The sequence below is a fragment of the Sminthopsis crassicaudata genome, chromosome 6 (genome assembly GCF_048593235.1).
Source record: "Sminthopsis crassicaudata isolate SCR6 chromosome 6, ASM4859323v1, whole genome shotgun sequence".
In the NCBI taxonomy this organism is placed as follows: domain Eukaryota; kingdom Metazoa; phylum Chordata; class Mammalia; order Dasyuromorphia; family Dasyuridae; genus Sminthopsis; species Sminthopsis crassicaudata.
The window spans coordinates 164,355,626-164,370,957 of record NC_133622.1 but is presented as its reverse complement, the minus strand read 5'-3'; the positions used below and the strand labels follow the sequence as shown (position 1 = coordinate 164,370,957).

General features: G+C 36.9%; 1 protein-coding gene and 1 long non-coding RNA gene across 4 annotated transcripts; one reads left to right on the top strand and one right to left on the bottom strand.

Moving 5' to 3' along the window:
- Positions 1-1,024: 1,024 nt before the first annotated feature.
- On the bottom strand, positions 1,025-11,281 carry COX18 (cytochrome c oxidase assembly factor COX18). 3 transcript variants are annotated; one of them, XM_074272903.1, is made up of 6 exons: positions 10,919-11,281; positions 9,086-9,186; positions 8,329-8,492; positions 7,486-7,610; positions 4,827-4,934; positions 1,025-4,160 (listed from the first exon to the last, which is right to left on the bottom strand). In XM_074272903.1, exons 1-6 carry the CDS (start codon positions 11,258-11,260, stop codon positions 3,987-3,989), a joined length of 1,014 nt encoding a protein of 337 aa, XP_074129004.1. In that variant the 5' UTR covers positions 11,261-11,281; the 3' UTR covers positions 1,025-3,986. The 3 variants fall into 3 exon arrangements, with proteins under 3 accessions (XP_074129004.1, XP_074129001.1, XP_074129002.1); XM_074272900.1 differs by having other exon boundaries at positions 9,086-9,190; positions 10,919-11,054; XM_074272901.1 differs by lacking the exon at positions 9,086-9,186 and having other exon boundaries at positions 10,919-11,044.
- Positions 10,865-11,854, top strand: LOC141545696 (uncharacterized). Its single transcript, XR_012483116.1, has 2 exons — positions 10,865-11,375; positions 11,699-11,854. It is a non-coding gene; the product is annotated as an uncharacterized LOC141545696 (long non-coding RNA).
- Positions 11,855-15,332: the final 3,478 nt, after the last annotated feature.

Below are 15,332 nucleotides of genomic sequence, written 5' to 3'. Positions count from 1 at the left end.
TACCTGTCTCACATGATGACCCATCCTTGCTGTTTACAAGGCCAACTCCTCATCCTGTTCAAGCATTTCCAGTTCATTTTGCTCATAATCCAAATTCTCAATTACTATCCATTTCTCCCTCTCTACTGGCTAATTTCCTACTGCCCACAAACATAGCTTCCCCATTCTGAAATCCTCATCATTTCCCCACTATTATCTTCTGTAGCTAAACCCTTTTAAAAGGCCATTTACAATAGGGGCCTCCACTTTCCCTTTCACTCTCTTCTCATCCTCTTAAAAATCTGACTTCTGATCTCATCATTTCACCAAAATTGTTAACCAGTTACTAGTGACATCTTAATTGCCAAAGTCAATGGCCTTTTTTCCATCTTCATTCTCCTTGATCTCTCCAAAGCCTTTGAGCCTGCTGGTCATTTTCTCCTTGAAATTTTTCTCACTAGGTTTTCAGGATTGCTGGTTCTTCTCTTCCCTGGCTTTTCCTCTGTCTCCTGTGTAGGATCCTCTATATCACCCTTTCTAACCAGAGGTCCCTCCCTGGGTTCTGGCCCAAGTCTTCTCTTTTCCTTGTATACTAACTCACTTGGGGATCTCAGTAGCCCCCATGAATTTAATTACCATTGCTAGGCTGATAATTCTCAACTCTACATTTCCTGCCAGTTTCACATCTTCAGTTGCCTTTCAGATATCTCAAACTAGATGTCCCAAACACAAACATGTCCAAAACTATATTCTTTCCCTTCCTAAACGCTCCTGTTATGAGGGCAACACTCATAAGAGAGGAATTGTCTCCTTGAAGTGTAACAGGTGGAAAGTGTGTAAGAAAAAGGTCCAGGATGAAGGGGAATTTGTTTTCTCTAACACAAGAATTCCAGAGGGCCCCAACAGAAGTGAAAGGCAGGGTTGGACTGGAATGTGAAACACAATTAAAGATTAAACAGGTATAAGCAAATGCTGGAGAAACTTCTTGGGAAAGTGTTTAGTTTTACTAAATCATCAACATTTAAACTAGATCTCACAAAAAGGCTCAGTATTCATGCATTGTATTTATTTAGATGACATATACATTTTTAACATTTCCAAAGCACATTACAGAAATTATCTCCTTTGATCTTCCTCAGGAAACAAGCTTAAAGCCTTGCCAAGGGTCACACATTTGGCCCCTCATAAATGCCCTTACAAGTTTTGTGGTTTTCCAATTATCTCAACACTCCAATTGTTATAGTCACTGTCATTACCTTTTTGTTTTTACTTCAAAAGAAGGAAGCAAAGTGCTCTTATAGTTTAATCAAATCCAATTGCACTCCTCTTAGCACCACATACACACCCTTCCTAGTCTTTTATTTACAACATAGTACACATTTCTTGGTGCTTTATCTTTTTTGATTAAGCATTATTTTATTAAGCATTTTCAGTATCAAATTTCTCAAAGCTGATATTCTTAGAGAGAGGTCAAAACTCTGGTTTTATGGTTGTAGAATCAGAGACCTAGGTTCAAATTATGGTACCTCTACCTACTGGATAGTCATGGAACTGTTCTGTTGCCTACGTTTTCCAACTGTAAAATGGAGGTAACAGCATCCACCTTCCCAGAGTTGTGGTCAAAGAAGTCAATATAAAAATACTTTGCAAACATTAAAGTATTACATTAATCCCAGCTATTATATTAACTGCTACCCCTTTCTATTAACAAACTTGTTAACATCCAGAACCTGCAGAGTGTATAGCCAACTGAAAAGCCTAAAAGAGGGGCACATCAGGACATACTGTGAAATAATCCCAGGCTTCATTTTGCACATTGGGGTTTACCAAAACTACTTACTCTAGGGATAGTGATTTGTTGTTTTACCGCTAGAACAAAATCAATTCTAAGCCCTCTAACTCATCCCACCCCTGGGGAGCCAATTGCAAGCCGAAGTACATCTATCCAGTTTATCAAAACCCCTAAGATCAACAACAAAGAACAATTAATCAGAAAGTATTTAAGTATTTTTATCTTGGTGTCAGGTATGGGTTTATGGAACTACCAATGGTTATGCTAGGTCCACAAAGGTATAACACAAACCTTCCTTCCACAGAGCTTTCAAACCAGAAAAGGGCACAGTCAGAATGTAATCAAATACCTGAAGTACTTGGCAAAGGAGAAAGAAAAGGGGTGTGTGGAGGGAATCTTCCAGGAAGAGATAACCATATCAAGTACTAAAGTCAGACAAAAATCATCACAGTAATAGAAGATGAGTAAAGGCAGAGAAAGAGAAGACAGAATATCAGACTACATCAGAGAACTGTCAGCTGTATGCAACATAAGCAGTGAAGAAAAGTGGGAGAAAAAATTAGAAAGATATAAAGAAGCTAATTATGGAACTGTAGTGTGCTTTCTAGAGCCTCCAAGTTGGGGTGCCAAAATATACTGTGTTTTCTAGAGCCCCCACGCTGGGGTCCAATTGGACTAGCTCTTGGGAGGATTTCAGGACCAGCCCGAGTCCTTGGTCTTAGTGAAGGATGATGAAGCAGAGACCCATGTGGACAGTCAAACATGGAGTCCATTTATTTCAAGTTCTCTCAGCCCTTAAATATATTAGTACAATTATATCACTACAGCACACTGAGCATAGACTAACTATAAACCCCCTGCTATTAATATGAATGCCTCTTTTACTGTATCTGTTTCAAATAGAACACAGATTGTCATCCCCCCCCCCCCAAACTTCTCAGAAAGAGAGAGACACCCAAGGGAAGATGAGAGCTGAACCAGACATTGTCAGCAGGTTCCCTCTGGGCTGAAGAGTCTTCTACTTCACCCAGAGTTCCCCCACTATCTTTGGCTCTCAACATGAAAGACCTTGGAATGTTGGATAACGTGTTATTAGATTTCATGTGATAGGAAATGGAGGGACATATTTTTAAATGGGAGTAATAATAGATGGTATGTTGGAAAGATAGTGAGAAATGATATGAAGAAATTAGGAAAGGACTGCATTGGAAACAGGAAGATTAATACAGACAATGACAAAAAATTTGATCTCTCACTATGTCAAGTTAATTTAGATCTAGCAATTTCTTTTGAGGCAAATTTTAGCCTTATAGATTTCTCCCCCTAAACCTCTAACTTACTTAGAACTCATTAAAAAAGAGATGTGAAGCCTCTGTTAAACCAAGTTAAAATATAACTAAGAAATGTTAATAAAATGCAATGTAAATTTATATATTTTTTTAAAAAGTCAATGTACAGCTCTCAGGAATGCCTATTTGAGTTAAATATTCTTAATTTAACCTCAATTCTACCCCTAAGTAGTCTAACAACCAATTGGACATATTTGCTCATTAATAAAATGATCTGAACTAGAAGATTATTTTCTCATTCTCTTGATGGCTAGAATTTTTCTCTATTTCTTCCTCTTCTTGAAAAAACCCAAGTTATTCAACCTTTCCTCAAAGGCAGAGAACTTCCAATAAAACTTGCTCCCCTTCTTGGCATTTTAATGGAGACATCCAGGTTTACTGAAGTTTGAAGAAGATAACACAAAGTGATTCATTTCAGTGAAGATTTGAAAGTCATGATTCCATTCCAGATTAGTTTTCTTATAATTTTCACATCTATCTCATTCAAATAGCATGCAGTTGGTCTCTCTGCAATTATTACCAGTTAATATGTCAACAGAAACTTTTTCTTTATATAAGTCATTACTGCTTTAGATTTGTGGGATTTATTAATACTTCCCTTTTGTAATTCAGGGTTTTAATTGTTTTCTGACATCTTAGCCAATTCCACCCCCTCATCATTCAAATATAAAACAAATTTTCTTTTCATGATCCAATCACCAAATCTTAATCAGCCCACTCTTCACTTGTCTAAAACACAAGCGTCATTTATTACAACAGCATTTTAAATCCCAGCTAACTACACTGTATATCACAAAAAGAATTATCATCAAGATCTTAATCTTCTATTTTTAAGTGATGGGACAATCAGATTCCATGGGAATATCTCATTTTCTTAAAAAGAATCTAGCATAAAAGGCAGCAAAGAGGTCCTTATAAGGAGTGTCTGACTGTGATCTTGTCTGTGGTATACGGCAGAGCTGGCGAAATCCTGGGGAACGCAGCAGCAGATTCTGTGAGAGGCCTAAGAAGCTGGAGCAGAACCAGTACAGAGCAATTGACTGGAAAGAGAAAACAGACACAAGCATCAACACCAAGGAAGCTCTGGACAGCAAGGATACATGCCCCTGCTCCTTTTGGGGTAGACTACTCTGTCAGCTACCAGGCCTGTGTAGTGGTCACAGAACTGGTGCTGCGTTGGGTGTTTGCCCCGCTCCATCTATCACAGACTTGTCCCTTCTACAGGGTAAGTACCTATAGAGAGGTACTCAGTGTGAGGAAGTGGGGTTCCAGTCCTACCTCTGGACAAGAATATTGCTTGGGGTACTCAGCAGAAACAAGGAGTTTCATAAGAGATGATCATCTATGTCAGGGGACAGTGCTTTCTCACTAGGATCACCTTATACAAAGAAAATCACAATCCCCAAATTTTATAGTTTAGACTTCAATTGATTTGGGAATTTAATGAACTAATCAATAGTGTAAACAATTATGATGAGCAATTCAACATTTATTAAGTAATTACTATATTGCCACATCAGTCACTGGAGATACAGAGAGGGAGAAGTTGAGGTCTCTAGGAAATAGCCATATAGATTGAGAAGAAAAGAGGTCAGACTTTATACACAACAAGTGAGACTTGAATTGGGCTTCTTGTGATTTAATAAATACTATATCACAAAAATATATGATGTGCTTAATAGTTGAATAAAATTCAGATTACTTACCGAGGGTACTGTTGCAGCAATGGGAATCATTAACACAGATATTCCACGAGTAAAATGTGTGATATACTTCTGAAAGCGGGACATTTCAAGTTTTTGTAATGCAAAAATCTGAAGGGGAAGAAAATATTACACACAGTGACATAAAATGCAAATCAAATTAGATAAATTTTGACTACAAACTGAATTTTGCACCTTTTAAGAAAAGTTATTAAATTTTTAAAACTTGAACTAAAATCCTTGGAAATCTATCATTACAGGAAATATGTTCAATTAGCTACCCTTCTATTAACAACAAAACCTGTCAAATAGTCATCTGTAATTTTTAAATAGAAGATTTTGATTTGCTACTGATAAGGAGGAAACTATAGCACCTAAAAAGCTCATGCTCTTTAGATATTGAAAAATACCACTGCTGTAGCATTGTTAAAGACAGAGTTGGGAGGTAGTCATGAACAGATTTATGTAATCAATGAGAATGTATTTGTTTCACTAACCCCCAGTTCTTTCTCTTGTTCATTCTTATACCCATCTCCCTATGTTTTCATCTATGCTCTTAAATGATGGCTGATGTTCAATAAAAACCAGTCCTGCACATGACAGTCAATCTCTGTAGAAAAATTTTAATCATGACAGGGATGTGCCTAAAATGAAAAAGTATAGTCAGTTATTTGCACCTGGAGCTGTGGAGTAAGGGAGGAATCAGGCCTGGGTGATTTAATCTGTGTGTGAATGCTAACTTGGGATGATCCTATTTCCACAGTCTGAAAGTAACCTTTTTGGGAAGGTGATTTCTAGATGCTTCTACCTAATATGTAGTGCTGTATAAACACTTAGGAAATATGGCATCATTTCATTTAGCTAAAATAATGAATATAGATTAAAATATTTTCCAAAGCTACCATAAAGGAATAATATTCATTATTTTTTATTGATCTTTATTTTTATTCAAGTTGCTTTTCAAATATTTTAACTGACTGTTAACTGTTCCTTAAGTGTACAAATATACATTTTATGAGAATTAACTTTTCCCAGACAATCTGACTGCTTTGTCCTAACAGTTTTTATGTGTATGAAAAAAATACAATTCATCTACTTAATACATTTTTGTCAGGATTGAAGTAATAGAACTAGTCATCTAAAAAAAAGGTTAATGATCTTGCATTTTCATTATGATAAAAGTTGAAAGTTCTCTTATATATATTTATGTAATTGGAAAAAAAAAATTATTTGCATACCATAGCTTTACTTTCCTTTCTTCTGTCTAAAACATCTATATATGAAGACACAGAGACACACATAAAACTATTCCTTAAAACTATTGCATAAAACAATACTAACACAGGGCTGAAACCACATTTTAAAATGTGTATCTTTCATAGACATACACACAATCACACACATGCAGACATAAATGGAGATATGTTTGTTAATACACACACCAACATGCATACACATGTTATATCAGTGCCTTGTAAGAATAAACAGACTCAATGTCTACAAACATGCTCCAAAAATTTTCAATCTTAAAATAACCCTTGACCTTTCTTACATCTCCCCTTTCTTACTATCCCTACTAAAAGTGTTTTCTCCAAGGTCACCCATAGAAGCATCCCTCAACCCAGCAGCTGCTTTTACTTCTCTGTGGATAAAAACTGTTGGTTATCCACTCATTGGTTGGTTATCTCTCTCTCTCTTCTTGTTACTTTCACAGCTTTTTCCCATGATACTGCTATCTCATTTGCACTCGGGCCAGTTTCTCTAGATTAGGCCTTTGCCTTCCCTCTTCACGGTCTTAGCTTCTGAAATTTCCATGGACTCCAAGGGCTTCCATACAGAGGCAGGCTCTAGAGCCTATAGCCACTCATGACTGCCTGGCCACCTCAAGCCAAGCTGGTAGTCAATAGATCATAAGAAGAGGCAGAGGAAGGGCCTGGCTGGTCCAGGGCTTCACAGTAGGAGTTGCACTTGAGTCTTCTTCCTTCTTCCAGTCCCCAGGTCCATCCCCATCCCAACAACCTACTAAATCATTGCAGCATCTTGGAAATTACAATTTCCCCTTTTTGTCGTCCTGCTTAAAAGCCCTCAATGGCTGACTGCTTTCACTCAGACCTTACTTCCCTTCCACTCAATCTAGTTTTAAGCCATGCCACCTACTAAGTGTCCTTAAATTTGGTATCTGGTACAGTTGGTCAGGACCTCCTCTCTTTACTTGATGCTGACTTCTCCGGGGGCGAGCTGTATTCCCCATTTCTCTAGTTCAGTGGAAGGGCCTTGAAGACTGGACCTACTTCACACTGTCTTTGTTTCCCTTCAGACAATGCATTTAAAGAGCCCTGTAAGCCCTAAAGTACTACATAAGTGTGAGTTAGCAATATCATTATGTATCTTATAACTGATAACTTATAACTTCTTTTAACTGATTAGTGACCTACTAACACTCTCCATGTACATTAATATTTTTGTGTCATTATAACTTGAAATGACTGCATGTCACAGGCAAACCAAGACTTTAATGAAGCCTGTCACCTGGTCTAACAACTGAACACACAAATACACACACAACACAGAATTTGCAAGGACTACTTTTCTACTATGCAATTTCTCCTCAATATACATTTAATAACAACAACAAAAAATTTCCTCAGTCTAAACAAGTTACCTCCACTATTAACAAATTGAGAATTCCAAGTGAGACTGGAAGAATCCATGTGGAGTCAAGCATGGTGAGATCAGGAAACCACAGGACTCCACCTGTTGAAAATTGTTCCTGAATAGAAAAGTCTCCTGAAAAAGACATGTTATATTTTTATAAATTGAGATTACAATTCTTATGAAAAGAAGAAACTAAAACATATGAACTAATGACTATATGATTCCTTAAAACCTGGCTTGCAGATTTTTTTCACCTACAATTAACTACTTAGTGTACAATTCCCTACATTTCCTTAGTGTAAGGAAAGGATTTGTTAGGAAATTGCCATGTACTGTTATTTAATAAATGAAATGCTCAGGAGTTTGAACCTTTGTTTCCTCAGTCATTTCACTTCTTATCACTTGTTTCATATTTGATAAATCTCATGAGCTATCATGACATATAATTTGGGAAAACAGCAGACTTTTGTTTATGCCAGTTCAACAAGGTGATATTCACCAAAAAGGAATCATGTTCATATAATTTACTGAATAAATCCTCCTTAACCGCTATGGCACTTGAGATCTACACTATTCTTTGAATCATAAGACAGAACTACCTCTTGATCTAGATATCTTTATAGCATTGCCCCCTTCTAGCCACAGCAAAATCACCTATTATAAAAACCCCTGCCTATGTACACATGTGCTTTAGAGATTTAAAAGCATCTTATATTACCAACAGAACATGAGAATTAATATTCATAAATCATGCAATAAATGTTATTACTTATCATAAATTATACAATTTTTTGTAAAATAAAAAAAAGGAAAAGTACTTTGAAGGAAATCATTTTTAAAAAATAATTACCTTCTGAATTTGTTTTCCCTAGACTGAAGTTTCGTAGAGCAACAGACATAAAGATCCACATTGGTATCTGAATCCATACTAGCAGAGTAGCTTTGAATGGATGACAATTATCCCGAATATACAGTTCTGAAACAATCTTCCTCATGTTATTCAGGTAAGTAAGCCTAAATGAAGGAGAAAAGAGAGGAAGGAAAATCCCTCCCCAAAAAGTAATTTAAAATTAATTAAAAAAAAATTTCTACAGTAAACAACAAGTAAAGAACAAGTTAGCATCTCATATCTAGAGCATAAACTAAGTTTATTCCAATATTTGGCTTTTAGGCTAATGTAAGATGCTAGTTTCCTAGTCTTCTATTACCATAAATTTCATAAGAGACCATTCAAATGTCAACTAAGTCATTTCATTTTAAAATCTTAATAATCCATTTAATTTACAGCAAAGTTTATTAGTAACCTGTTATAATTGATGGAAATAATATTGCTGTTAAAATTCATTAATCTGATTTAAATTATATTATAATAAATATTATTTGTAAATAAAAAAGATCCCCTAAAGAAACTATTATTCTTCAAAAATATATTAAAATATGCAAAAAGTAGAACATTTTCCTGACAAAAAATGTGAAATATTTAATGATAATTGCAAAGGTCATTCATACATTGTGTTCAAAATTTGTCTTTTTTATACTCTGCAAGAAGTTATTAAATTATATTAAATTAGCATTTACTCAGTGTCTCCCATGTCCAATTATCTTACCTACTTACTCTTTTTGACCATCCCAATTTTTTTGCTCGAAGTGCAATGTCATAATTAAGATTCTTAGCAATTATTTTTATTTCTGGCTGCAAATTTTCCACCTAGCTAAAAAGAAAGTAGAATTTGTTACGAATAAATTTAAAACTTTATCAGTCACTTGTGTTTTTTTCTCCTTATATAATGTTCGTAAACATTGCCCAGATGACAGGAAAAGAGAATAATAAACGTTGGAGGGGATGTGGGAAGACTGGGGCATTGATGCATTGTTGGTGGAGTTGTGAAGTGATCCAACCATTTTGGAGAACAATCTGGAACTACGCCCAAAAGACTGCAAAACTGCGCATACCATTTGATCCAGCAGTGTCTCCACTAGGTCTGCATCTCAAACCATAAAAAAGGAAAAAGGACCCACATGGGCAAAAATTTTTGCAGTAGCACTTTTTGGTAATTGCAAGGAACTGGAAACTGAGTGGACGCCCTTCAACTGGGAAATAGCTGAATAAGTTATGGCATATGAATGTGATGGAATATAATTGTTCTAAGATATGACCAGCAGGTTGATTTCAGAAAAGCCTGGAGAAACTTACATGAACTGATGCTGAGTGAAATGAGCAGAATGCAGAGGGTTTTGGACACATTAACAAAATTATGTGATGATCAACTGTGATGGATTTGGCTCTTCTCAACAACACAATTCAAGGCAATTCCAAGAGACTTGGGATGGAAAAGAGCATTCACATCCAGAGAGAGAACTATGGAGACTGAATATGGATTGAAGTGTATCATTTTCACCTTTTTGTTTATTTGCTCTTTCTCATGGTTTTTTTCTCCTTTTGGTTTGATTTTTTTTGCACAATATGACAAGTATGGAAATATATTTAAAAGAACTGCTCATATTTAACCTACATGAGATTATCTGGTGTACTGGGGAAGGTGAAGTAAGGGAGGGAGAAAAATCTGGAACACAAAGTCTTATAAAAATGAATGCTGAAAACTACCTTTACATGTATGTGGAAAAAAGAAATGGTTTCTGATCTTTAGTTAATAAAGATGATGACGGGGCCGCTAGGTGGCGTAGTGGGCAGAGTACCAGCCCTGAATTCAGGAGGACAGGAGTTCAAATCTGGTCTCAGACACTTAACACTTCCTAGCTAAGACCCTGGGCAAGTCACTTAACCCCAGCCTCAGGGGGGGAAAAAAAAAATAAAAAAATAAAGATGATGACAAATTTGATTGGTCAAATATATATATATAATATGTTTTTGAACAAACAAATCCAATGAGGGGATAAAAATCTTTGCAGCAAGTTTTTCTGATGACGTCATTTCTAAGAAACTGATTATAACTTAAGAAAATAAGAGCAATTATCCTGTAGAGAAAATGAAAGTTGGAAGTCCTAAAGGGGTGAAATCCAAACTACTTATTGCTGTAGTTTTTAAATACTCACCATCACTATTAGACAACCTCAAATTAAAAGCTCGTGAGATTTTACCTCACCCCCAACTGAATGGCAAAACTGACGATAAAATAAATACTGGATAGCTTTGGCTAAAGTTACACGATATACTGCTAATGAAGCTGGGAATTGGTACATCTGTTCTAGAAAGCAATTTTGAGCGGAGCCCTTAGTAAAATGTGAACGCTTTTTAAGAGATGTGTGCAAATATATACATATAGCCACAGGTAGGAGCTTGCGCAGGGGGCGGGGCTCGAGGCTACACAAAAGAGCACTAGCCGCAGGAGACCGGCCCGATCCCTGCAGGAGGCGGGGCGTGGCTTGAGTCTGCGCACTACAGTGGGGTACATTACGCTTAGTCCGCTCTCCCTCCTTACCTTAGCTAGGATGTAATGCTGGTAGGCGGCCAAAGGCAGCGTGACGGCGCTCCTCAAGGCCGCGGTGGTGACGACAATGCTGGCCCACCACGGCAGCCCGGTGGCGTTCTGCGCTCCGACCAGCACTGTCTCCGCCCAGTGTGCAGGGGCCGATGAGGCCAGGGCTTCGTACCAGCCCCCGGCCCCGACTGGCCCCGCGGCGGCACCATAAGCACAAACGGCCACAGGCACAACGGGATTGGGGCTGCCTAGAGTTTTGCCTCGCCCTGGCGGACAGCCCTTGCTTCCTAAGAGCGCGGGTAGGAGCCGCTTCCGCAGTTGCTGCCGAGCACCGCACAGCATATTGACCGACAAGAACCATTCACCCTCAGGAGCCTGAGTCCCCTCTACTTCTTCCGGGGCAGAGATCAGGCAACGAATCGTGGGCCGCCAATAGGCGGAAGTCCTGTCTGCTTACGTAAGAGAGCAGACCGCATTTTCGCGCAGGCGCAGTACTAGGGAAGGGGGTTGAATTGGCCCAGACCCGGAAGGGTTGAGCATAGTGATGGGCACGTGGGGTTAATTAGACCCCAGCTTGGTTTAAAGGAGTTTCTGTTCCGACTGCTTAAGCGGGGCTTTCTTTGTATTGGTCAGGTACTAAAGTATGCTAAGAACGTTGTTGGTGATTCCTTCGTTTTGCCTACAACTCCGAGAACAAAGCCTTTATTAAGCGCTTGCTTTTTGTTAGAGACTTTTATGATAAAAAACTCGTTTTTATTTTTGTTTTTTCCATTTTCGTAGTTCGTTATCCCGGGAATCCATGTTATAATGAAAAGGAAGAAAGGGATCGTGGTCCTGGAGCTGCAGCTTCCCATCCAATGACGATTTCCCCTTATAACCTTCAAGACCCCCACATACTAACGTGTTTTCTCCCATAAATGACTTGTTTTTGTGCAATTGCTTGTATGTCTCATCCTTTGGATAGCACCGGAAGAGTTTTAGCCTCTTTTTGTATCCCCAGCGCATAACACAGTCCTAGTCACAGAGTAGGAGCTTAACAAGTGTTTCTGCAGGCTTTTGAGTTGGGAGCCGACCCAAACTGGTCCAGATACAGAACTGACTATACACGGAACTGGGGGCGAACTCAACCCCACCGAGCTCTTTTTTTTTTTTTAATATTTTAAAATTTGGTTCACATGTATTCAAATTTGGTTTCCTACTATATGGGCGTCTTGCTCCCCAAATGAAAACAGCGTGTGACTAAGGGGACTAACATCAACCCCGGCCAGACTTCCTCTCCTAGGCTGACGTCCATATATTGAAAATTAATTGCTTATCCATTTACCAGATTGCAAACAAACTGGGGGCAAGGAGTAAGTCATTTTAAAGGTCTGAAGCACAGCAAGTGCTTCCTAAGGTTTTTGAATCCTTGGGATCACTTAAATTATGATTTAGGTATGAAACAGCACAACTTAAAAAATGATTTGTTAAGGGCAGGAGTTTAGACTGTGGTATAATCTAAAGGGATCTACCAAAAAAAAAAAAAAATTTGGTTCTAGACATAAAGCAAAGAATTTTTTCTTCTGATCATAGTAAGGCTTCTTCAGCTTCGGTTTTTTTAAAAAATATAACCCCTCACATTAGCAATCATTGCAATATATTTTTAGTAGGAAGGATTAATTGCGTTATGTTTGGTGCAGTATTATTTTCAAATCAATTTCAGTTATAGTACTACTGAAAAATATGCATGTTCAGTATGTTTTCTTTTGAATATAGTAGATAAGAATACTATAGGGGGAAAATGAGTATTACAATCAATTCAAACACTTTGATTTTTAAATGTTAACCTAAATACTAAATATTTAGATGTTTGTAATTGAACAGAGGAAAAGTTATAGTGGATAGGGAGCAGGGCTGACATGGATTCAGATGATCCCAAAATCACTTAACTTTTCAGAATCGTAGGCTAAGCCTATTAAAGCTGTGGAAAATCATTCTCATCTTTTACAAATAGAGGGAGTTTCTCAATGGAGTTCCCTATACTTTGGAAATCACAGGGCAGATAAAAAAAAAAAAATGATTAACCAGTTTTTTATTAATGTTGCATGTCACCACCTCCTGTAAGCTTTAACTGATGTTAACAGTTATAACAATGAGAATGCCAAAAGTCATTAATAAGCAATTAACCTAATACATTCAGGAAAAATGGATTAAGAATCCAATTGCTCAGAATATAGCATGAAATTCACTGAGCCCCTTTACAGTGTATCTGGCTTGAGTAAGAACAGCAAATGGCCAATTAACTGAACCAAACACTAAAGAGAAAGGAGAAAGCAAAGTGGGTTGCATTTGAGAAACTATATGTACTTTGCTTGTAGCAAAGATGAGCTGCTTGGCTAAAACAAAAACCCTCTTTATAACAATATTCTCTTGGTGATGCCAGATAGTTGGAATCATAGACCACCACAATTTGCAAAGATAACGATAGACACTCAAAGGTGAAATATGCAATGGACTTTAAGTAGGTTGCAGCCTATTATCAGAGCTACTTTGCATTTACCAACTGAGTGAAAGACACTATGGGAAAAGTTTGGTCAAGATGAATCTATCTAGGGTATCTAGACAATCCCTTCAGATCCTCTATGGGATGATTTGAGAATACATGGACAAAAACTGTGGAAAATGAGAAGGCCTTTAAGTTGTGGTCTGCATCAGGTAGAGGAAGTATCATTTGCCTCCATGCAATTTTCTGTGGCTGTGGACTCATCCCTATATTATCCTTTCTCTCCCCTGCCTCCTGGCTTCTGTCCAGCAAAAAGTCTCAGGGAATCACGCCTCATCTTTCGTAACCTTTGCGCTTCTATATCCTGTATACATCCATCTCCAATTAATCCTGTATACATCCTTTGTTTATAATTGTATGTAGCTCCTTGAAATCAGGGTTTTTTACTTTTCTTTCCCATTGTGCCAAACAATGGTGGACACTCACTTCCCGGCACAAAAAAACATTATCAGGGTTAAGCCAGTAGATCAAATTTCTGCTTATTGAATCCAATAATCATCACAATGTTCAATTTGTGTTACTGTTCCTAGAATGACATCTACGTTTTATTTATTCAATTTAACTCAGCAAAAGGATAAGTACTTGATATGTGCAAAGCACACTTCATTTGCTTTGAAATGACAGTCCAAAATGGATAATTTTTCAAGTTATTTCTTGGAGTCAGCATGGATTTAGTTAACTATAGGTAATTTGTCACATAAAAGGCATAGAATATTGTGCTCATCATTCTTGTTTAAGTAAAAACCATTGCTATGTTGACCTTTGTGGTCTCTTTATTTTGTACTTAATTCTTTAGGGATATGATGAGCTTAAAGCAAATTTAACCTATTTCTTAAAACTGCATCCCTCTGACAAACTAATTTCTATTCATTTTTTAATACAAAAACTATAATAGTTATGTATAAAACTCCTAAATTAGGTTGCTGATGCCAAAAAATGTTAGAAACAACTGTAAATAAAGTTGTATTTTAAGTCAGATATTTCAGTCAAATCATTCCCTGAATGTTTTCTTGAATTGAATATTAAACTACACTAATATATGCCAATTACTTAAAATAGCAATAAAAACCTTTTACCTTTCCTGTCTAGTTATAGGATTTATAGGCTTCTGAATAGTAGACAATTTTACTGTTCTTATTATCAACTACTTAGCAGTCCTTAGCATAAAATGTTTAGTGAATGCTTTATTCCTACAATAACATCTTCTTTCTTTGAAAAAAAAAAAAAAAAAAGAATTGAATCTGATGAATGAAATATAACAAAAAGCACTTAACATAGTTGGAATACTTTCCCATGAAATCTAAGACCATTAGTACGCACAGTGAATGGGCTTCAATTTTGTCAGATGTAGTGAAGGAATGACTGGGGGGGGGGAGGGGAGATGAGAAGAGAGACACATTCGGACTAGATCATTGCTAAAGTTCTTTTCACTGTTAAAATTCTGTGAATACTGATAATATGCTTCTCTCTTTATGAAGTAAAAGTTCATAAGAATATGCCTATATTGTGTCCAGACTTTTCAAATTAAAATTTAACAAAAAAGCTATGCCAATTTTTAGAGAACTTTTATTTGGAGGAAAAAAATTATATTATGCTACTAGATATAATAAAGGATTTTATGTTATGATGTTTTTCTCATTCAAAATAAAATCTTTCTGACACTATTGGCTTTTTATTCCAATATCCACTGACAAATTTAATCCTGCAAAAACATTAAACTTGACTGCCTTGGTTTCTTGAAGGTCATAATTGGCTTAATAAACTTATTTTTTCCCCCCTTTTCCCTAAAAGTAATCATGCCACTTAAGTTCTGTGTGCACAAAACAATGAAATTTTGCATTTCCACAGAAGTGCTAATTTCATGGCAAAACC